This window comes from Myotis myotis, unplaced genomic scaffold (genome assembly GCF_014108235.1).
Source record: "Myotis myotis isolate mMyoMyo1 unplaced genomic scaffold, mMyoMyo1.p scaffold_m19_p_12, whole genome shotgun sequence".
Lineage (NCBI taxonomy): Eukaryota > Metazoa > Chordata > Mammalia > Chiroptera > Vespertilionidae > Myotis > Myotis myotis.
Genome location: NW_023416316.1, coordinates 37,444,814 through 37,469,746, shown reverse-complemented (window position 1 = coordinate 37,469,746; position 24,933 = coordinate 37,444,814). Strand labels below are relative to the sequence as shown.

Here is a 24,933-nt window from a genome sequence, read left to right as displayed (position 1 = left end):
ATCCTCTTGCCTGTAGAACACTGGAAATAGCTCCGAGGGTTTGAGGCCAGCAGGGGGCTACTTGTGATTTTTCCAGCGTCTCCCGAATCCCTACTTCCTCCACCCGTGTCCTCATCTCAAGCTGCCATCTCATGAATTTTAGAAAAGACTGACCTTTGCTAGAAGAATTTACCTCTTTCTATTTTTAGATATCCCTACACCATCTGCGTATAATTTATATAGGCTAGTAAATGCGCTTGAATTTGCATGAATTGCAGATATAATAACGTGCAGTGACATCCTGGGCTGAGACGAGTGGATTGCTAAAGTTTTTATATGACCTTTTTGCTTTGGGTTGGTTTTTCCTCATCTTGAGGTTCATCCTCACAGGATCCCTGTTCCCCCTCCCAGGCCTGTCCCAGTTACCAAATATAGACTCTCATTTTCTCCCCAACCCTCCAGCAGCCCTTGTATCAGGTTGTCACGGATCCCTTTCTTTTTCCACCATCCCCGATACCTTGATCTTCCCATAGGCTCTAGCGTAATGTTGTCATGGTGCGGAGCAAGAAGCACACATTTGTGTCTAGCAACTGGCCACTCTGGGCACCAGTTTACATCATTTACACTAGGTCCGTGGTCGGCAAACTGCGGCTCGCGAGCCACATGCGGCTCTTTGGCTCCCTGAGTGTGGCTCTTCCTAAGCCTTAGGAGTACCCTAATTAAGTTAATAACAATGTACCTACCTATATAGTTTAGGTTTAAAAAATTTGGCTCTCAAAAGAAATTTCAGTCGTTGTACTGTTGATATTTGGCTCTGTTGACTAATGAGTTTACCGACCACTGCACTAGGTGATCTGACTAGAACTCAAGTTGTTCAGCAGTTTTAATTATGACTTGTGTTGTTAATTGTATTGGATAGTCAAACTCTTTCATAAAAGTTGTTTATTTTCTTCCTAAAGGAATGACAAGTCCCTTTAATGCTTTTCAGAGACTGGGAAATATTTGAAACTAAAACAGCCGATTGCTATTTTCTATCTTTTAACCACCCATCAATCACATCACATAAGGAGTATTGGGGGAAGTTGAGTAATGGAGTATCTGAGAAGGAACTGGGATTTGATTGGAAAAAAATCAAAGAATTAGAGGACTTGACTTTGTTGAAATTTAACTCAAATGGAGGCAAAAGGGGTCCTGAAATGAAGGGCCATCTCAGAAACAGCTCCTTCTCACCTCCAAGTTGAAGCATACCGTTTATGTGACAGTGGAGGCCCCTGCTACTGCAACTGTAGTCTTTCCCAAATGGTGATGCCATAGCAACTGTACTTAATTCTTGTAGAGGTTGAATTTGTATCGTATTGTTCAGCCCCCTATGGGGAGTATTACTGGCGGCATTATTTTGCTGGAGCCACGTTCCACAACATGGATTTATGGAGACAAGACCCATTATTTATTTTCCACTGTTGTGTTTGTAGGAGTGTTCACTTGTATTGAAATCTGTGCAGCTCCAATGCATATATGAGAAGACATTCAGATAAGGCACTGCAAATTATAAGAATATTCTTTTATATTTTATGATCACACATATTGTTTTTATATCAGTTGATTCCATTCATCGTTATCTGATTTCCCCATTGTGTTTCTATGAGCTTCTGCTAGAATTCCCCATTGTAAAACTTATTTCAATTATAAGGGACACTAACTCATGTTTAATTCATCCTAGTTGAAACAGAATATTCATATCTTCATATCTCTTATGGTTTTAACTGGTCTTTGATTAGGGAGATATTGCTCCTTATGCTAAGAGAGTAAACATTTTAATTATGTTACTCTTATCTTAAATTCATGTTTTTCTGAGATTTGTAGGTTTCTGAAATCTATATAAATATAACACATATAGATTTCCCACATATATTTGGAGTGAAATGGGAAAATGTAAAAGGGGGAGGAAGACCCAAGTAACTGCTAGATAAGTTGTTAAATAAAATCAAATGATCCTTTTATACACTGAGAGAATGTTTTGAGCAATATCCTAAAAAAGCTTGCTTTATGTTAATACATGGACAACCACTACATGTTGCTCATACTTGAAAAGTTATTGCTAGGTTATTGTAATAATTTTTAAAACTTATTTGCCTTCCTCTGAACACTTCTATTGCTTTGAGAAACTTGGTACATGATTTGGAGAGCAGAGTGTAGAACAACTTTGGTCCCTAAAGAAACCTTGGCTGTTTTTGCCTGGGGCTGTAGACTCAGCAAAGTCTAAATAGAGTTTAGCCAGGTCAGAATAGGTTTTCCATGAGAGAACGAGAAAAAAGAACAGGTTTTCTGGTTCCCTTGACTGGCGTTAGTCCTTCCACATCATCTCAGACCTTACCTTCTCAAATACAGAGGAGCCATTGACTAAGAATAATAATTTCTCTAAAACTTTAGAATTCACAAAGCATTTTTGCATATAGTCTCACTTGACTTGTAAAAGTTCATGTTAGATAGGTAGTAGGTAATTCTCTTGGTCCCCAGATCTGAGTTCTTTTTTATGTGTAAGGAATGTCTGTCTTCGGGGAGAGCCAAGACTACTCTCCATTAGTGAAAGTGCCAGATATTAGTAACTTGCTCATTCTCCCTTGCTCTGCTTCAGCGGTTCTCAACCTGTGGGTCGCAACCCCTTTGGGGGTTGAATGACCCTTTCACAGGGGTTGCCTAAGACCATCGGAAAACACATATATAATTACATATTGTTTTTGTGATTAATCACTATGCTTTAATTATGTTCAATTTGTAACAAGGAAAATACATCCTGCATATCAGATATTTACATTACGATTCATAACAGTAGCAAAATTACAGTTATGAAGTAGCAACAAAAATAATTTTATGGTTGGGGGTCACCACAACATGAGGAACTGTATTAAAGGGTCGCGGCATTAGGAAGGTTGAGAACCACTGCTAGTTGATGACATAGGCCTGGGGTCTAGATTCTAACAACCAGTAGCACCTGTGCATGTTGGTGACAGAAGAGGCCAGGTCAGCTCTCACTGCCTGTGTTCTTCTCCCTCTCCCTCTCAGTAGGTCTTTACTAGGTATTTTTCTTGATCCTTCGGCTCCACCTGGCATATTCTATGCTCCCACAATTCTGAGCTTCCCCCTAGCCTTTCAATAAACCACTTGTGTGCTTAACTCAGTTACAGGAAAGAACCTGAAAAGTTATGGGGCCCTCTCTTTCCAGAGGAAGAAGGCAACATTCACGGCAGGTTCACAGAGCTCCAGACTCTGCTATTTGTATCCTATAATACACTGTAATTTGGAGCACGATGTTAAATGCTCTTCTTTTGAGTAAGAACATTTTGGTCAATGACAGTCCATACATAGGACGGTGGTCCCATAAGATTATAATGGAGCTGAACAATTCCTACTACCTGGTCATGTTGTAGTGGTCATAACGAACGCGTAGCACAAGGCAGGCCCACGTGTTTGTGGTGATGCTGGTGTAAACAAACCTACTGCGCTGCCAGTCATATACAAATACAGCACATACAATCATTTCCAGTACCAGTACTTGGTAATGATGATAAAGACTATAACAGTCATTTATGTACTTACAATACTATACTTCTGATCATTATTTTGCAGTGTACTCTTTTTACTTATGTGAAAAGTTTACTGTACAGCAGTATGCTGTGCTACACCAGCAGCCACCTCATACATATTGTGTTCACCGTATCTCTCCATGGCCTCGTTTTGTCTGGTGCTTGATTTAATCGTGTGCTGTTTTGTATGATAGCGTGCTGTACGGGCTGGCAGTCTAGCAGCGGCAGCGGTGCCATCTAGGGCTGTGTGATCGCACTCCGTGATGGTTCCATAATCCAAGGAATGGCCTAGAAATGCATTTCTCAGATTATACCCCCATCATTAAGCAGCACATGACTGTATAGACTGTATATTATTAATAAGCAATAGACACTTTTTGATCCATGGAAATCATTGTGGTTTGTGAGACTTTAGTGCTTATTTAATGGAATATAGTTTTATTCAGGAAAGACTTTTTGAATGCTGACTAGGAGAATGGCACTTAAAAATGAATATGATAATATACTTATAGTATGTAGAAAATGAACATTTAAAAAACTTTTAAATATATTTTTATTGATTTCAGAGAGGAAGGGAGAGGGAGAGAGAGAGAAAAACATCAACGATGAGAGAGAATCATCGATTAGCCGCCTCCTGCATGCCGCACACTGGGGATCGAGCGCGCAACCTGGGCATGTGCCCTGACCAGGAGTTGAACCGTGACCTCCTGGTTCATAGGTCGACACTCAACCACTGAGCCACGTTGGCTGGGCTAGAAAATGAGCATGTGATCCATCACTTAGCTAATTCAGTACAACAATTAAAGAAAACCTTTAGGCAGGTGTGATTTGGAGACCATTGGCTTTCCAATAGTGTTTTATGGACATTATCTAACACTTGGTAATGATAATAACTGGAGAGCCTGCTAATGGATCTCACAGAGGGCCCAAGAGTCACTCAAGAGGCTGTGTGGAATGGTTGTAGCTCCTTGTTCCACAGCTAAACCTCTTTTTAAATTTTGTTTTAAAATTATTTTAGATAGTGGCATTTCTCCTTACATTAGTTTTAAAGTAAAAAGTTCTGTTGATATAGAACAAAACAAACCATTAGAAACCAGTGCTGCAGACAGTAGAAATAGGGCTCAGAGGTGGCACTGGAGCTAGGCAGAAATCCCAGGAAGGCTCCTGGAGGTGGTACGTTTGTCCTGGGTCTTGGAAAATGACTGATGAAAGGGAATAATCATTCCTGAGAGAATGTCTGTGATGGCGGAAGTGTCGTGGTCTCAGTGAGCTCCTTACACGCTCTGGAATAAAAGGCATCCTATTTAGTCATTTTGTTCTTTTCTGCATGAAGAGAAGCCGGAATGTTCTTATTTTCCCCTAGAGCTCTTCCTTTATCAAAAACCTCAAATCTAAACATATTTTTCCTCTATTTTCCTACCCTTTATGAACAAGTCCAAACGCTTTATGTGTATGCAGAAATTCATAACTATGTCCACTGCCTTTTAACCTCACCCTTTAATTCACACTGCCTCACTCTAGCTTCAGCTTTACAGTTGTCTGAAAATAACATGCTTTGTTCATGCTGGAGTCTGGTAAACAGTAGGCACTCAATAAGTGATTATATTGTTATTCTGTTGTGCTATGAGATTGTTAAATGTAAGATGTGACCTCTGTGTGCACTGTGATTATTACTAATTTGACCCAGCTGTTAGCTGAATATCACAGCCTCCCTGCTCTGTGGCAGGATCAGCCACCCCCTTTGTACTGGAGAAAACCAGGGAAGGATAAAAGGCCATGAAATGCAGAATATTCAGATTTTATGGATGACTTTAAAGCCAATCAGGAATAAAAGTTTTAAATGAATTTTAATTTGTTCCTATTCTAATATTCCAAATTGTTATGTAAAATCCCTCTGCTGTTTTTATCTTTGTTTTTATTCATCTCAAATGAATATAAATAACTAACAGTTTCAGTAAGAGGAAAAACACTTTCCTTTATACTGAATACTATTTGTGAGTATTTTCCATAGTTAAAATTAAGAAGCTTCCAATTAAACTCTGGGACACAGTATAATTTACAATGCAAGTTATGTGGGGCTGTGTTCATTCTTAGCCATCAACTGATTCTCATTCTTAGCCATTAGAAAGGAAATTATAAATTAATTAACCTTTGATTTAGGGTGTTTTTTCCCTCCTAGGTATTATGTGCTGGGCTTTCTTGAAATAAGAATGTAAATCAAGTAGTGTATACCTTAAAAAATTGTTTTCACTAAGTAACTTGAGGCTAAAAAAGAGAAAATGGGCCATGCACATATAATTACTGATTAGCAAAACTTCTGAGAAAATTCCTTGAGTGATTTGAAATGTAAAAATAATCCATCTTCCTCTCTTTCTGTCTCATACATATATACATACTTTTCTTTATTATTGTATTCTGATTTATTAACTATAATGTTGATCTTAAAAACTCAAGGTCAAACCTCTTAAATATTTGCATACGTAAGAAAGAAACAAATCAGAAATAATTGGAACAACTTCAGATTTAGAATTTAGCTGAGAAATTAGAAATAACCCAATGAGTTGTGCATACTCAGGAAAAAGCAATGATTGAGGTCAGACATTTCTGCATGTATTTATCTTTTACTAATAAGAGGAGATTCAAGTTAATGAGAAGGGAAATAGACATGGAGATATTTTTGAATTGGGGTTACAAGCTAGAAATAGGGAAGTGTGTCTGAGCAGGATGGCTGTGAATGTGAAAGTCTGATATGAGGCAATAAGCTAAATGATAACAGGAATAACTTGGGGTAAGTCTCTTTTTTTTTTGCCACTGGGAGACTTCATTGTCTCCAGTTTGCTGTGAGAGTGCAAAAATTGCATTCTGAATGTTCAGGATACCACCGGCTTTACTAGCTTGGGAAATAACTCAAGGTATTAGAGCTAACTTAGAGATTTTGTCATCAGGAATGCCTAGTGACCGAGCTGCAATTGGAATGAATCATTGGCACTTTTCATCCTCTTATTTTTCTGCGGGAAATTATTTCCACCCAATTTATAACATTTATATGCTAAATGTGCAAACAGTGACAGTAGCATCTGGATTCTTTTTGGCAAGGGAGGGGTTGGGCCTGAAATTTTCCTGGAGAGGTAAATGGATCTAAGAGCTACAGAGGCCCTCTCCACTCTGTAACAATTGGTTATTTCAGTGGCCTTTTCAATGCCAGATTTTCATAGTGGAGTTTTAAAAAATGGAATACTCCTTGTAAGTCTTGTCAAGAAAATGACCGTAATCCATCCAGTCTGTGGAAACCACGCCTTTCCTCATGTATCTGCTAAGAGAACATAGAAGAAGAGAAACATCATCATAAACTTTGAAAGGAGTTCTTAGGTTTACTTGATTACTCCAAGGTTTCCTTGACAGAAATCTCTTAAAAGCTCATTTAATTTTCACAATTTCCTATGTGATACATTTATTGGGTTTATACTAATGTGTTCTTTCCACCAAAAACTCTTGCGACTGTAGTAATTATTGTGATTAGGAAGAGCTGCAGCAATAAAGCAGCGGTGAGTTGCTATCCACACAGACATCTTTGTGTGTTCTTGAAATTACACTATGCTCTCCATCCTGATGCAGGAGAAAAGTTTTAAAACAGTGATTATTTCAACATTCTTGTTCAAAATTTGATCTACCTTATTTTCACCAGTTGGTGACTGGTTTCCATGGAAATGGAAATGGAATAAGCATTCCTCGTTTTAGATTTTCAGCTGCCCCATGCCAACTGAGAGCTGTAAATGCCATTTGGTTAACAGCAAGGATCCAGAATTCTTCCATTTTAAAGTGGCAGAGGGAGAGGAAAAGAAATGTTTGCCAAGTCATTTATTTCAGTTTTCTCCCTTTGCAAAGGACACAGTTTTATGATTATCTGAGCTATTGACTGACGGTTATCGGACACACACAACTTCCAACAGTGCCTTTTCCAAGTAATCGATTTAAATGTCTTTTTCCACCCTTCACAAAGTTTTTTTACCTCTTTATGATTTACTGGCCTGTGATTGACTTCCTGGTTGTCCACCTGCTGTCCCGGTGACGGGCATTGAACAGGAAAGTGGTTGAAATGTTGAAAGGAGACAATTACATGATCTCACTGATCTGCAACCTGAAGGGGGCAAAATGTTGATAAAGGGCATGGGGGAGGGGGCGTGAGTTGGAAAATTCTCACTGATGAGAGATTGTTAGTTGATTTTGCTATAAGGCTTTTCCATTTCTGAGATTATTGTCTATAACTATACACTTTCTGGAACTGTTCAATAGGAAAGATAATGGAAAAAACTATAAGTGCTTTCACGTACAATGTTTGAGTGTCAATATAGTTTTCTTTTGTCTTGTGTTTGGAGTCTGAAAAATTGAATCAATCTGAATGCTAAAATAAAACTTTAATAGCTTTAAAACATAATGTGTTCTTTCATGTTTTAAGATGTTTAGACACTAGATCAAGAAGGAATGTGACCCCAGTTCTTCAATATCTATCACACAGTGTGTTTCTAGGAGCACACTTCTCCTCTTGGGGTACAGAAAGGAGTTTCTCTGTGTCCCAGGGCCTAACTCTAATACGGAAAACCAGACATAATGGCCTCCAGCCACGGGCTGCCCCTGGGTCTCTAAGTGTGTCTCATGACTAGCCAAAGCAAGTCACGTGTCAACTAAGGAAATAAGATTCTTATCTTAGACGTAGGAAACCGATGAATACTGCCAGGGAGATCTTACTGATGCTGAGCATGTCATGGGAGGCCTGACATTTTCCATTATCACATTGTATTCATGGGAAAAGATCGCTTCGATGACTTTGGGTGTAAACAGCTTATGCATTCTAGTAACTTGAGCAAAGAGTATTTGGAGTGTGGAAAGGGACTTGCATGGAATATATACATGGAAGGTCAAGGTAGCAAGCCAGTTGTGGACGTGCTGGTGATGCAGTCTCTGTAGCTGCTTCTGCTCTTTCAAGAGAGGGAAGCAAGTTCCTTATTCTCTTCGTTAGCCTGCAGCCTTCCTGGTTGGCGAAGCAGTACAGGAGGGACTGGGGGGTATTGGTGGGTGAAAATATTAAAAAGGAGTCCACTTAAATTGTGGCTAGTGTTGTAATGAATGATGCAAATGGTGTTTCATTTTAACAATAAAACTAAAATAATGAAAATACATGTAGTTTATTATCCAGCAGCACACGCAGCTATAGCCATTCTCACATCAAACAAAAATGAATCATGTTTAAAGTTGTAGTTTTTCTGTAATATTATGAAATTTGAATTTTAGTAGAGTCATAAATGGATTCAGTTTGTAAAAAAATCTCTATTGGTTTTTCCAAGGGCCATTTGGACTCATTTTATTGACAAATCATTCTCATTTAAAGCCACTGTCATGTTGCCAGCCTCGTTCCATTTTTACTAAATCTCACTCTTCGGGCTCCTCTTTCAACAACAGCTTTCAGGGTGATGGAAGCTATTCTCAAATATTCTTTTCATTGATTGTATAAAACCTTGTGTCTTTTGAACGCTCATTAGGCAATTGACTTGCTTGAAATGCCCTGTATTGTTTGTTTGCATTTTATGTTTACACAGACATAAAGTTTTGGCCCTGAAAAGGACAGGGATGCTTGAGTTGGCAGCAGTTTCATTAGTGGTGGGGTTATTTGTTATCTTTCTTCCTTGCTTAGTTAGGAAACCTAATAATTATGAGACCCTGTTGAAAAGTACCTGTGGCCCTGGCCAGTGTGGCTCAGTTGGTTGGAGCATCATCCCACACACCGAAAGGTTGTGGGTTCGATTTCCGGTCAGGGCACATACCTAGGTTGTGGGTTCGATGCCAAGTCGGGGTGCATACAGGAGGCAACTGATTGATGTTTCTCTCTCTCTCTCTCCCCCCTCCTTCCTCTCTCTCTAAAATCTATCTATATAAAAGCCTAAGTGACCATCACAACTGAACAGACGACTGAACAGGCAGCATGGGGCGACCAGGCTGGCAGGGGCTTAGTGAGGGGCGACCAAATGACCGAGCAGCAGGCTGCGTGGGGTGAACAGGCCGGCAGTGGGGGTAGTTGGGGGCAACCAGGCCAGTGGCGGGGGCAGTGAGGGGCGATCAGGCCAGCAGGCATAGGCAGTTAGGGTTGATCAGGCTGGCAGGGGGTTCAGTTAGGGGCAATCAGGCAGGCAGGCAGGTGAGCGGTTAGGAGCCAGTGGTCCAGGATTGTGAGAGGGATGTCCGACTGCCGGTTTAGGCCCGATCCTAAACCGGCAGTCAGACATCCCTGAGGGGTCCTGGATTGGAGAGGGTGCAGACTGGGCTGAGGGAACCCTCCCCCACCCCTCGTGCACGAATTTTGTGCACCCAGCCTCTAGTGAATAATAAAAGAGTACCTGTGAACAGTGATCCAAATAGCTTCACAAGTGCAACTTCTGAGAATTTCTCTCAGAAAAGGTTGCAAATCATCATTGCTTTGTTCTGGTCCTGCCAAGTGTGTGTGCCTGAGGTTGCATGTGTGGTCTTCCATGAATATATTTTGCATTTACTCTGTGGAAGCACTAGGAGCTGGCATCAGGTGATCTGGGTTCAATCAAGTTCTTTTGCAATAAACTGGCCGTATTAACCTTGGTGGTCACCTATAAGAATCTCTGTTTCCTTATGTATAAAATAGGGATAAGAGTACATGTAGTACGCAAGATTATTGGAGAGATTAAATTAAACATGAGAACCTAGGCAAAACTTCCTGGCAAATATAAATCAGTGATCCTTACCACCTTCATTGATTTGATGTCTAAGCTGCAAATAGAATTAAGCATTCATTCAAATGGGAATTGTTACGTGTTATTTTCATAGAGTTGACTGCTTTACCTAAAACAGCATTTGGTATCGATATTAAATCATAGGAAGTGGGGGTAAAAAATGTTGAGCATGTGTTTTTTGGTTCCTAAGAAGGCATAAGTGGCTAAGACTGTATTTACCCTTCATGCCTAGAAAGCACAGATTGGCAAACTACAGACCGTGGGTCAAATCCTCCCTTGACTCTCTAGCTAAGAATGACTTTTATATTTTCAAAGGGTTGGGGGGGGGGGTAAGAATATGTGACAGAGACTCTGTGTGGCTCTGTAAAACCTAAAATATTTACTATTTAGCCCATTACAGAAAATGTTTGCCACCCCCTGCTCATAAACTTATGCAAATACGATCATAATGAACACCCATCTCATGTGATTTCTAAATGAAATATGATGTACATCCTAAAATGCTGAATTGATAGTTAGGGATTATGATAAATTACATGTTTTGGAGGGAGGCATTCCTTAATTGTGGGTTTCATACTTCCCTGATGTTGAGAACCTTCCAGTGTGTGAGGAAAGGGCCCTGGTGAACTCTGCAAGGAGGATGGGGAACAGCTGTCAATAAACAGGAGGGCTAGCAGTTGCTTGGTGTAGCTAAGCTGAAATGATGACGGCTTAGTAGCTATAAGTGTTGGAGCCACTTACCTTTACTTTAGGACCCCTATCTCAATGTGCCTAGGGACCCTGGACCCAAGTGCCACCCAACTTCTCAGTCCCCAGAGTGTATTGCAGAAGGGACACCAGGGGAGCCCTTAAGACAGAGTGTTGTGACCACCATTTACCTGTAGTTTAGACGAATAGGATTATGTCATAGTCACCGATTTTAGGTCCTTGCCCTCTGCAAAGTAAGACTCAAGCCTTCAGAAGTGTTTTGTCCATTTGCTGATGATCTACAAGTAGTTTCAAACCAAGTGAATGAAGCCAGACATTTAAAATATCACCTTTCTTCATCAGTCATTAATAGATTTTAAGAAAACAACATGTATTTTTAGCCTATTTTACAATGTATGGGCATTGACTGGTATCTTTACCTAAATATTTTCACAAAAGCAAATGGAAGCGTAACCATTAAATAGATTACTACTAAATGAACGTGGACTTCTGGATTATTGCCTGTTATTCAGGATTTTCAGGCCAGTGGAGTTAATTGAAACTACTCCATGATATCATATTTAGTTCTCTTTCTGTGGAATCCATAGTAATACATTCCTCAGCATGTGGTAGATAATTAATAAATATTTATTGAATGAATGATTCAAAAAGTTAACTAACTATGGGCCAGGACATGGAACTAGATCATTATAATAATATTCATAAAAGGGAGCTTACAATATACAAGAATACATGTAAAGTTGAAATATTGTATGTGTAGAGTACATTCTAGCATCCTGGTCTCTTGTTTTTGCTACCTTTGAATTATTTATATTAGGTAGTTTTCAATATAAACTTGGAGAAGAGAAATATGTATAGAAAGAAGTAGACCACAAAAAATCTAAATTATAATTTGATACAGGTCATTATTTCTTTAATTATCTTTAAAGATTTTTTTTCAGTCTCTCAGCATATGCACTGAGAACATACTTCATATTTTATGCTTTAGTGAGTTCTAATTTTGAAATTTTGTTTTAATTATGATGATGTGAAATTACAGGAAAATCAGTTCAGGTGTGAAAAAGAGTACGTTCTTTAGATTGCATACCAAGCAATTTTGCAAACACCAACCTGAAGCCAGAATTCTTAGAGCAGAAATTCCTGTAACACTTTGTCTATAAACCTTGATTAGCATGTACCTGAATACTTGGTAATTATTTGCATAAACATTAGGACACCCCTCTCAGTGGTCTTAGGTTCAATTGGTAAGTCCAACTCATAGAACTCATTCGGCCACAAGTGTAATTAGAAGATAGAAAAACAGTGTACTAGCGGGAAAACATCAGCTGTATTTCTTCAGCAAGAGTGCTCACCAGTCCCCAGACTATCTTCTGCTTTTCCCCTGTCCCACCACCACCACAAGTGACACGTCGGTTGTGCAGGAGTGAGCTACATGGTGGGTGTGAGAGTCATTTTGCCTTAGAAGCCCCATACTTTAGGAACAATATTTCTTGCAATAGCTGTTGAATATAGCTTCCAGGGCCGTACAAGGAAGGGCATACTCAACTTCCAGGGTCTACCCCCAGAATCTCAAAGCCTAGACTTCTTAGGCCAGATGTTTATGGTCCTGGCTACAGACCTCTCAGTTCATGCCAACACACCAACCAGGGTTCATTTTTGCCACTATAAACGTTGCTTGGTAGCTGACATCTATCTTTATCAGATATGAAGGGGAACAGAGCTAGAAAGTTAAGCCAAAGTAATTCTTCCACAGGTAAGAAAAAAGGGTTTCTTAATCCTTTACTCAGAATCTTTTCCACCAAGACTGTAAGCACCACAGACTCGGATTTTTCAACTTTGTATGTCCCTTGCTTAGAAGATCCTTATGACACAGGATGTGAAATTGTGGACTTGAGAAAGGAAAACGGGGGGGGAGGAATGAGGAAGCACTAATATTGTTAACTAAAATATTTCTTGGGAGGTATTTTGATAATTTCTAGAAAATAATATTAGCATTTCTGACAGTTCATTGCTTACTTAAAAAGTAAGTGTTAGACTTCTGTTTTCTGGAACTGTAGGTAATACTTGTCCCAGTAAAGCAGACATTGGTCTAGTGGAGAAGATGGGCATTGTGCTGTACCCTCCAATTCCAGAGGAGACTTGGATCTTCCAGATCCACATTTGTAAACCTGCCTCCCAGATCACTAAGTACACACCTAAAATGAATCAGCAGGAATAGCTCATTTCTGTCTGTGCACAGTCAAGGGTTAAGGGAGACAATTTCTCAGTCTTCTGTTTGTGGTGGAAAATGAGACCAGGCCATTTCCAAAGCCCCAGTTGCATGGGATAAAAACTAGTAGATCTAAGTTCCAAAGACTAAACAGAGCCCTCTGATGGAGGTTAGGGAGCTTAAAAAGCAAGGTTGTGGGCTCTTAATAGATCCCACGGAGGGGGGAAGAATAGCATCATGGAATCACTAGGGGATGTAGACTATTTGGGGCAATCTGAATTCATAGAAACAAATCAAGTAACACATGGAAAACTAATCATTAAAGGCAAAAAAGGTGAGCCAAAAGCATGAGAAGGTAACTCTAGAGTATTAACCAGGGAACCAAGAAAAGGGGTCTGGTTCTATCACCATGGCTGGTATATATCATCAGCAAGGATCACAAATACACTACTTATTCTTTTCTTTAGACATGGAATACGTAGTTAACAATTCAGTTAACAATAAATTAGCTATTTTTTCTAGGCTGGGGTGGATAAAAGGAAGAGAAAAAAAAAGCTGTCAAAGGTCTAGACTGGGAAGGATAAGGAAGAGGCAAGACAAAGACCTTTAAAGCATGATATTGATCATTAGCATTTTATATATTTTACTATCAATTGTGTTCTGAGTGAAATATCTTTCTTGAATTGTAGCCACTATTACAAATAACTATAAATTATTCAGACTTACATAATTTTTTAAAACTTGGAAAAATTGAAAACTCACAGAAAGTTTCAAAAATAGTAGAGGTCCCCCATACCCCTCATCTAGATTCCCCCAATGGTAACAATTTATGAAATTATAGGGAAATATCAAAATGAGGAAATTGGCATTAATACACTCTACAAACCTTATTAAGATTTCACCAGGTTTTTAAAAAATATATTTTATTAATTTTTTTACAGAGAGGAAGGGAGAGGGATAGAGAGTTAGAAACATCAATGAGAGAGAAACATCGATTAGCTGCCTCCTGCACACTCCTTACTGGGTATGTGCCCACAACCAAGGTACATGCCCCTGACCGGAATTGAACCCGGGATCCTTGAGTCCACAGACCAACGCTTTGTCCACTGAGCCAAACCAATTAGGGCAAGATTTCATCAGTTTTTACTTGCGCTTATGTATGTGTGTATATATATGTCAGACTAACAATACTTTTAACCCCCCAAAATAAGTATGCTTCTGCTTTTTAAAATACTAATCATTCACTTACGATACAACTGATGTTAATTCTCTGTAGTGATCAATTGCTAGTCAATACTATAAAAATTTTTTTTCTAGTCTACAACATAATCTGTTAGACTTTGGAGCAGTTGAGAAATGCTAACTTTATTAATTTCTTTAGCTATTGTATATCTATTCCTAAAGGCCAAAAAAAGGATTCATAGTGTCTAGCCAAATATAGATACTGTAATAGCTTAAAGTTTATACTAAAGATTCTTTAAATATCAGGTTATCAAAAGATCTCTGAATATAATCTGATATCATTTCATCTCTCCATTTGTTGTTGCCATAGTCAGTTCAGGATGCTGTAACAGAAAACCATAAGCTGAGTAGCTTAAACAACAAACATTTATTTTATTTTTTAAAATATATTTTCATTGATTTCAGAGTGGAAGGAAGAGGGAGAGAGAGATAGAAACATCAATGATGAGAGAGAATCATTGACTGGCTGCCTCCTGCATACCCACTGCTAGGGATTGAGCCCACAACCTAGGCATGTGCCCTTAACTAGAATCGAACTTGGGACCCTTCAGTCCACAGGCTGACGCTCTCCACTGAGCCAAACCAGCTGGGGCAACAAACATTTATTGTTCACAGTTTTGGAGGCTGGGAAGTCTTAAGTTTGAGGTCCTGGCAGATTTGGTTTTGGTAAGGACTCTCCTCCTGGCATATAGAGAACCTCCTACTTCCTTCATCCTCTCATGGCAGAGAGAAAGGAAGTCCGTTCTCCCATGTGTCTTCTTGGAAGAGCATGATTTTATCATGAGGACTCCCCCCTCATGACCCCAGGCTCCACCTCTGAATATCACCACATTGGGGGTTAGGGCTTCAACGTAAGTTAGGGGGTACCACCAGCGTTCAGTCCACAGCAGTTATTTTCAGTGAGTTTTCCTGATTTCTTCCTAGTATAATAAAACATTTTTTAATATTATTGAAGCCTCCAGGACCTTGTATAATTGCAGTCACTTCAGTAGCTATTATCTTAATTGTCTCACAAAAGCTAATCACCAAAAAATGGATTGTGTCATTTCATTTTTGCATTTAAAATTTTTTCATTTACCTTTGTATTTTTTTTTTCTTAATATGTTTTTTGAGCTCTGGTAAGCTTCTCACTAAAGACAAGGTGAAAATCCATTTTCAGCTATTTTTTAATTCTTTATTTTTAAGTTTTCATTTTTAAGATTCCCAGCATTTCCTTCTTCTAGCTCAAGTTGAATAATTTATCATGGAGATTCTATAAAACATACTGTCAAATACCCTGCATTAATAGTAATGAAGGAATAAAGTCGCCTCTACCTCACTAAGTAAGGAGGGTAGCAGGCAAAGAAATCATGAAATCTTAGCAATCATTCAAAGACTTACCAGCGTGAGTCCTTGTGAGTCTTGCTGGAAGTGAAAAGCACTCTATAAGGACCCAGGAGACCCAGAGGGAGCCTGTGCCCTGCCGCGTTTTTATGCCCTCCAATCACCATCTGACTGTTCTCATTTGTAAAATAAGAGAAGTAATACCTGTTTCCCTTACTTCTTGAGTTGAAGTGTGAATCAGATGAGGCTAAAATACTTTGAGAATTGGAGAGTGTAATATAAACATCAAGTGGTAATATTATTAGGAATAACATGAGTAGTCAGAAATATCAGTTGTAGGCGATATATTGGAAAGCACATCATTATTTCTTACTTTCCTCTCCCTTTCTGATAGGGCTTTTGAGGTGGACTTAAATGGGAGATTTTCACTGAGATTGAAACAAAATCAAAATATGCCAGAGAACAGGCACAGGGGATGTCAAAAGGGAATAGATAGAAACAGTGAGGGGTAGATGAGATCTATGAACAGCTGCAGATGTTTGTTCCAGGAAAGAAATGAAATAGAAAACTATCTTTCTCCAAGTTGCCGTTGTTGGGTTCCATACAAGTGCAATTTTGACTTTCAAGCAATGAAGTGACTACTCTAAGGGTGGCCTCCTGCATGTATCCTGATATCTCAGATTCATTGCTGAGCTTATTAGCATCTTGTCTTCGGGTCTGTGGTAGAGCTCAAGGAAGTTAACATCGCCATTCCCACTAACTCGTGTGGAAGAAAAAGGTACCCAAATAGTGAGACTGGAGGACCGGGAGAAAGTAAAGAAAGGTGTGAAGACAGTATTTTACCACCTGGCAAAATATAATAGCCCCTGTGAATTTATATTCTATACTCCAGCTACTTGGTATATGTTCTCAATATCATAGAAATGGGTTAACAGGCACTCTCTGATTTCCCGCCTTTTCAATCAGCCAAGGTAAACTTCTTGAGACCTTTAATTACAATGATACATTGCTAAGCATAAGTAATGAGGCAGAGCAGAAAACTTTCTTTTTCCCAGTAAGAAAAGCAGTAGGACAAAGACTGAAATGATTTTTACATCGAAATGCTCTTTAAGAGATAAATTGATTTATTCAAGAAAAAAAATCATGTGATTAAGCATCTTAAACTTACTGGAGCAGCAATGACAGCATCTTGAAGAGAATCAGAGAAGTGATACGTTTTTAATTCCTAGTTTGAGTACATCCACTTTATTTTACATGATGTCCAGTCATTCATCTATATATATCCTTATAATTTTCAGAATTGGGTTATCTTCTGGAAGTTTCAGAAAATTTGTGTCTTAGTAATATTATGAACATCTGCAAAAAAGCTACACAGGTGACTAATTTTCCAGGTGGGATTATGTGAGAAATGGCTAGTAAAATTCATATTTAGGTGCATGTGGGTCAGAGCATAATATAATGAGTATATTGTTTTCTGAACTAAAATCCACTAAAATGTTCTCTTTATGCTAAAAATACACTAAATGCTCATGCTCTGTTGTCTCCAAAGAAAAATACACCTGAAACACAGACTGTTGTTTGTTTTGTGACATCTTTATGTAACTGACATTATGACTCTTTTTGCTGAACACCCTTGTTCTTTGGGAGAAGTAATAAATGGAATCTTGTTCACATACTTGAACAGGTCATGGTGATATCTATTGTTCTGTGATTTATTTTAAACCCATGTAAAACACTGAGTCCAGCTAAGATTAAAAATTTAAAGATGACCGGTACTTTACCGGTACTTGGGATAATGATCATTGTCATCTGAAGTGAGTTGCTATTTAAATGTAGTTGAGCCAGCAATTTGGGCCCTCAATTACCATATGCTGCAATATATTATTTACCTGATATTTAAAGTATATGCATCAACAGTAGAGTGATAAGTTCCCTCTTTTCCCAAAATGGCTTATACATTGGGATGTGAAGCAATGTACAGAAATCTTTGTAAGGAATGTTTTTATAAGGAATTAGTCACTCTGTTCTTCACTTAGGAGCATTCACTGTATATTAATGATGCACATGTGTGTGCAGGGCTTTCTTGTGTTTTAGGAATATAGAACAAGTTAGTTCTTCCATTTTTTAATAATATGCTAGAATAGGTAGTCAACTAAATATCTTCTATTACCCTACATCTGAAACTCCTCGGGAAATATTAAAGAGCTTTCTAGTGCATGCTTGAGCTCATGGAACACCAAGAGTATTTCTCTGAGAAAGCTCAAATCTATTAGCTTAAGTGGCCAATAGATGGACAGTAGGCATTTTCCAGGGTAAGCAACCAATCTCAGTCAGCCTGGAGCTGGACTTAAAAAATTCTCGGGGATGGCAGGAGACAAGGCCTTGGTCCAGTGGGTTGAGAGAAGACTAGACTTCTGCATGAAACGAAATCCCTGAGACACCATCTTCAGTACATTAACTTTATTTTTTAAAAAAGAAGAAGAAAGAACACTATACAGAGAGACAGAGGACATATTCTACTTTTCACCATAGGTAATAGATGGGACAAGAGGATAAATAAATAACTACTTTTTAAGAATTATTAACTGTAGTCATGGGATTTGTACTTATTATTCATATTACTTGTATGGGCCAAATTTCAAATTTGGTTGAACAGGTTCTGGGTGGTGTATGTCCAGAAATGTATTAGAAGCAAATTTTAAATCTTCTTTAGAATAATGAGATTTCCATACCAGCCTCAAAGAGTTTACATAGGTAAAAGTCCAAAGAGCATGACTTCCTAAATGGACAGTTTATCAACTACCTGGGGAAAACAACACCATGAGAACAAGCAAGGCCCAGCTGGCATGGCTCAGTGGTTGCGTGTTGACCTATGAACCAGGAGGTCACAGTTCGATTTCCGGTCAGGGCACATGCCCGGGTTATGAGCTCGATCCCCAGTGTGGCATGTGCAGGAGGCAGCCGATAGATGACTCTCTCTCATTACTGATGTTTCTGTCTCTCTCTCTCCCTCTCCCTTACTCTTTGAAATCAATAAAAATACATTTTAAAAAAACAAACAATCCAGCAACAAAAATAAATAGAATTAGATTCACGTATTTTCAAATTATTAGAGATAATTCATTGGTATCCAGAAATGAGTATTGAGCCCCGGCTGGTGTGTTTCAGTTGGTTGGGCATCATCCTGTGCACTGAAAGGTTGCCAGTTCTATTCTTTGTTAGAGCACATGCCTGGGTTTCAAGCTCGATTCCCAGTAGGAGGGGTGCAGGAGGCAGCCTATCAATGTCACATTGATGTTTCTCCCTCTCCCTCTCTTTCTAAAACACACACACACACACACACACACACACACACACACACACACACACACAACAGAACAGAAAACTCTTTAAAAAAAGTAAGACATGAATATTGAAAAAAAACTTTTTAAGAAAAAAGCAGAATTAACCAGACGCACTTGATAAAGAACTGAAAGAAAAGAAATATGTAATAATTGAAATGAGTAATGCAGTGAATGGATTAAATAGCAGATTAATCATGGCTGAATATAGGAACAGTGAAATATAGAACTGAGCAAAGTACCAGAATGCAGTCCAGAGAGAGAAGGAAGGATAGGAAAGCCTAAAGATGAGATTAAAGATTAAGATAGGGTGAAAAGATCTAATGTATGTTTAATTGGGATTCTGATGGGGAGAACTAGAGAATAATGTAAAAGCAGACTTCAAAGTTATTAGCTAAGACAGCTAAAGATTTAAACATTAAGGCTTAGGAATTTTAAGAAAGAATTTTTTAAAAATCATATATAAACTTAATGATTTCTTCTCAGAAACAGGGGGATCCAGGAGACAGTGGAATGGCATCTTTGAAGTGCTGTTAGTCTAGATTTCTGTACCCAAAGAAGTTATTTTTCAAAAACGACAGTAAAATAAAGTTATTTTCTAGGACTACCAAAAGACTTTGGGCTACCAAAAGACTCTTCAGAAAGAAATCAATGATTTCATAAGGACGTATGAGCTACAAGAAAGAAATAGAGCAAAAATATATTTATAAATCTAAACAAACTGAGTTTTTAAAGTAGTAATCTTAGTGGGTAATTTCTAGAGTTACAAAATAGAGAATCCTATCTTATTAATAAAAGAGAAACATGGTAATTAGCCATACATCCACTACCCTTCCCATTGGCTAATCAGGGCGATATGCAAATTAACTGCCAGCCAAGATGGCGGCCGGCAGCCAGGCAGCTTGAAGCGAACATGCGGCTTGCTTGTTTCAGTGAGGGAGGACTCCAACGTTTCCTGCCTGCCGCTGCCGGCCTCTGAGCTTGCAGTTTGAAACATTGTTACAAATATAGAAGCTAAACAAAACCCCAGAAACCTGCTTTCAGCCAGCCCGGATCTCAGAGCTGGAGTTGAAACAGTGTTTCGATTGTAGAACCCAAACAAACCAGATACCTGCTTTCAGCAGTGGAGGCCGAAGAGCTGGAGCCAAGCCTCAGAGCTAGAGCTAGCCCAGAATAAAAAAGAAAAAAGATAAAAAGGAGCAGTTGGGAGCTTCAGTCACCCGACAGCCTGAAAACAGCCCTCAGCCCCTCACCCAGACTGGCCAGGCACCCCAGTGGGGACCCCCACCCTTAAGGGTGTGTGACCAGCTGCAAACAGCCATCATCCCCTCACCCAGGCTGGCCAGGCACCCCAGTGGGGACCCCCACCCTGATCCAGGACACCCTTCAGGGCAAACCAGCCGGCCCCCACCCATGCACCAGGCCTCTATCCTATATAGTAAAAGGTTAATATGCCTCCCAGCACCGGGATCAGCAGAGCTGAGAGGCCTCCCAGCACCGGGATCAGTGTGACAGGGGGCAGCGCCCAAACCCCCTGATCACCCTGCGGCTCTGTGTGTGAAAGGGGGCGGGGCCACAACCTCCCTATCTGCCCTGCTCTGTTCGTGACAGGGGAAGGCGCCCCAACCTCCTGATCGGCCCTGCTCTGTGGGTGATAGAGGGAGGCGCCCCAACCGCCCCCCACGGGCCCTGCTCTGTGTGTGATGGGGTAGAGCCATAACCTCCCCATCGGCCCTGCCCTGAGTGTGACAGGGAGCGGTGCCCCAACCGCCTGATCGGCCCTGCTCTGTGCGTGACAGGGGGGAGCTCCCCAACCCCCTGATCGACCCTGCTCTGTGTGTGACAGGATACGGAGCCCCAACCCCCCTGATGGGCCCTGCTCTTTGAGTGACAGGGGGCAGCGCCCCAACCCCCTGATTGGCCCTGCTCTGTGCGTGACAGGGGGTGGCGCCACAACCTCCCCATCAACCCTGCCTTGAGTGTGACAGGGGGCGGTGCCCCAACCCCCCAATCGGCCCTACCCTGAGCATGACTGAGGGTGGCATCGCAACCTCCTGATCCGCCCTGCTCTGTGCATGACAGGTGGCGGCGCCCCAACTTCCCAATCGGCCCTGCTCTGAGCCCGACCAGGGGCTGCACCTAGGGATTGGGCCTGCCCTCTGCCACCCGGGAGCAGGCCTAAGCCAGCAGGTCATTATCTCCCGAGGGGTCCCAGACTGCGAGAGGGCACAGGCCAGGCTGAGGGACCCCCTCTCCCCACCGAGTGCACAAATTTTTGTGCACCGGGCCTCTAGTATACCTATAGTCACAGGGACTCATGTGTCAAGAGATTGGTAACCCCAGAGTTAAAACATTCTGAAGTCTATATTATTTGAGAAAAGTTGAAAAAAGCATTGCTGACTCTAGACTCTGTGATGTTAGGTGCCCATGACCAAATATCTAGGATAACCACTAAATAATAGAATGCTTAACATCCAAACTAGTAAAAGCGGAAAATATACATGGATATATTAATAGATACAGTCACTGTACGTGGACTAAGTCTTGGTTAAAGACAAAGTTAGTTAGCCTAGCTTGAAAAAAAGATTACACTCTATTTATAAGAGATATAACTAATCTGAACACAGAATGTTTGAAAGTAAAAGGAGCAAATGGGTAAAAAAAACTTAAATATTAATCAGATATTTTTATCTTAGAGCCATAAAGTGTTACTACATATTTATAAATGGTTTACATCATTTAATATATTACTTAATAGATTAAATAATTCCATCCTAAATGCATAAAAATCAATAGTACTGCAAAGAACATTAACAAATTCGCAATATAATGAACAAGCTTGACATAATGGATTTACAAAGAACGATTGAAGGATATACACCCTTTCAAGCATATGGGACATTTATAAAAATTGATCGCATACTTAGCCATGTGTGAATCTCATAAAATTAGAACAGTTGCTTCATAAACACTATAATAACAAAGAAATCAAACTGTTGACTGATATCAGAAACATAACTGAATACCCATATACATTTGAAATTTTAAATCATACTTCTAAATAAAATAACCCATGGGCCAGAGTAAACTAGAACAAAACTAAAAACAAAAATCCACGTTGCAATAGCACTTGCAGTAATTAAAACAGACACAATAAAGTACATCCTGGCTGGTGGCTCAGTTGGAGGTTTTGGGTTCGATTCTCAGGTTGTCCATCTCTCTCTTCCTCTCTCTCTCCAAAAATCAGTGGAAACAGATTTTTGGGTGAGGATTAAATAATAATAACTTAAAAAATTTTAATCATAGGGGATAAAAAGTGAAGCAACGAGATACCATTTTTCATGTTAGATCGGCAAGAATGAAAAAGATTGAAAAACTAATAATAGGGATTTATGTACATAGGGGTTTGTCCAGATTTTTCTCCATCCTTCATATTGTCATTCAATTTAGCTTATGGTCTTTCTTTTTTTATTTTTTGCCATGCACAAAATTTGATGATTTGTAGTAATAATTGTTACTTCTTGCAGTTTTTATGAGGCTTGGTTATATTACTTTCATCTGCTGTTAACAGTGTGACAATATATTCTCTATTCTTTGATCCAGTAATTCCACTTCTAAGAATTTGTCACGAGGTATAAAATGATATATATACTTGAGACTGTTCTTTATAGCCTTGTTAATATTCTTGAAAAACTGGGCAAATTTCTAGGAGTAGAGGAATAAAGGGCTTGTTAAAGAGACTGCGGTGTGTGTGTATATACTTATATAGATATAGTTCGAAAGATTATGTAGTACAAGACTACCCTTTTAAGTTATATATACATTAATATTTACATAGAAATATATGCATGACATACTGAGTGGGAAAAGCAGGATATGTGTAAACTTTGTACCTCGCAGATGTAAGCAGTAACTTGTTAATAGTTGCACAGACTGTAGCCCATATCCCTGGAGAGGTGTGGTCTGAGGCACCTGTGACCATAAAAAGCGCTAAAATGGAATTTGTGGAGGCTGAGTTTTAGTCACTCTTTGGCTGCTCTTGACAGATTTCTTTACAAATCAGGGCCTCCTTCTTTAAAAATGAGGGAAGGGCGGTGGGCATGGGACTTCATTAGCCATGACAAATAGGCCACAAGGGTTGTCGCATCCTCTTCTGCAACCACAGCTGATGCTGGTCATCAGTCTTAGTGTCCTTTCTCTGGGCTCAGCTACACCTTGGAATTCTCAGCACCTAAAAGGGTTTTAGGCGACCTTTTCCGAGCAGGTTGTCCTTTACATTTGAGACTTCTTTCTCATCCTTGGATAAGATGATCTTAGAAGTCTTTTCAGCTAAAAGAATGTTTTTGACCAAGGAACTAAGTTATTGTGGCAAGAAATAACAGGGATTATCTTTCAGGGGGAAAAAGTTTAGTTTTCTAGAAGACACATTTTTTAATGCAGTAAAATGATGAAATAACTTTTGATAATATATTTTAGTAAATAAGATATTTCAACATGTCATTGTTATAAAACAATTATTAATGGGATATTTCATGTTCTTGGTATTTCATATAAAATCTTTTTGAAATACAGTGTGTATTTTCAGCAATCCAATTTTAGGTGATGAATTCCCATTGGAGATACTTGATCTGTATTTAAATTTATAGTTAAAAAAGCGTCTCATACTAACATTCTTGAGTTTTCTAAGAATTGAATTGAGGACTAGTTTTTAACCCAGTTAAAATGAAATTAAAGATTAAGATAAAGTCAAACTGAGGGAAGGGCGGTGGGCGTGGGACATTTCAAGTACCCAGTGGCCACATATGGCTGGGGGTTACCTTATTGACAGTGGTACTTTAAAGAATACAAAGAAACGTACAATCTGATTTTAGCCTTCAAGGAAATTTTCTAGTTGAGAAAGCAAGATATCAAAAATAAACATATCAGGAATCTAATCCAAAGCAGAATGTAATTAAGTGCTAAACATTTTCTGCAGGCAGATTAAGTACTACTTGGGTAGGATGTTGCAGGAAAACCCCAGCTTGGTACATTCCTCAGCACTTTGGAGCCTGAATGGTAGCTGTGATGTGTGGACTTTGTGAGAATGGAGTGTCTTACTTAGAAAGTGTGTGTGTTCTCCCTGCAGGCATGGGACCCGCTGTGCTGGAGAAGTGGCAGCCGCAGCAAACAACTCTCACTGCACAGTCGGAATTGCTTTCAATGCCAAGATCGGAGGTATGGGAAACAAACTTATGTGGCTGTAGAAGTGAGCCAAGAGCTCTTGCGCTAACTGATTTTCAGAACCCCTTTTTGAACAGGCATATGTTTGCATAATAATGTTCAACTGTTGCTGACAGCAAAATGACCATGTTAACATGTGTTACTGCATACAGTTAAAGACTTCAGAAGCTGTCCCCCCCAACGTATTGTCCAATTCGTTAAACAAGGTTGTCCAGTACTGAAAATGGTGTCATTGACATCTGTAAAGAACTATACAACCGGTGCTTGAGTCAGAAAGAACTAATAATAGAAACACCAGGCCAGGCTATAATATCTCTGTGGGAAGAATGATTTGAAATTATGTTAAAGCAGAGTATCTATTCTTTCCTCTTCTTTAGGCTTTATAAACATGGCCTTTTAATTGCAATGAAAATGGTAAATGGCAAAAACTCCTTTTGCAGTCCCATAATGTAGTAAGACTGTTCTCACTAATAATTTCATAGTATATGCACACACATGCACTAGCCTAAATATACATAAGCTTACTACAAGGATCCAAGCACAGCAGTTTAAATCCAGGCATTAATAAAAGC

General features: G+C 39.4%; 1 protein-coding gene across 5 annotated transcripts in view; it reads left to right on the top strand.

The window, feature by feature from the left end:
- The window catches only part of PCSK5 (proprotein convertase subtilisin/kexin type 5), a 417,746-nt gene that overhangs the window by 127,006 nt on the left and 265,807 nt on the right, over nt 1–24,933 (top strand). For all 5 annotated transcript variants that reach the window (XM_036330796.1, XM_036330795.1, XM_036330797.1 and 2 more), the window contains exon 6: nt 24,267–24,355. In XM_036330796.1, coding sequence (XP_036186689.1) covers nt 24,267–24,355 — 89 coding nt within the window. The remainder of the gene's footprint in view (nt 1–24,266; nt 24,356–24,933) is intronic.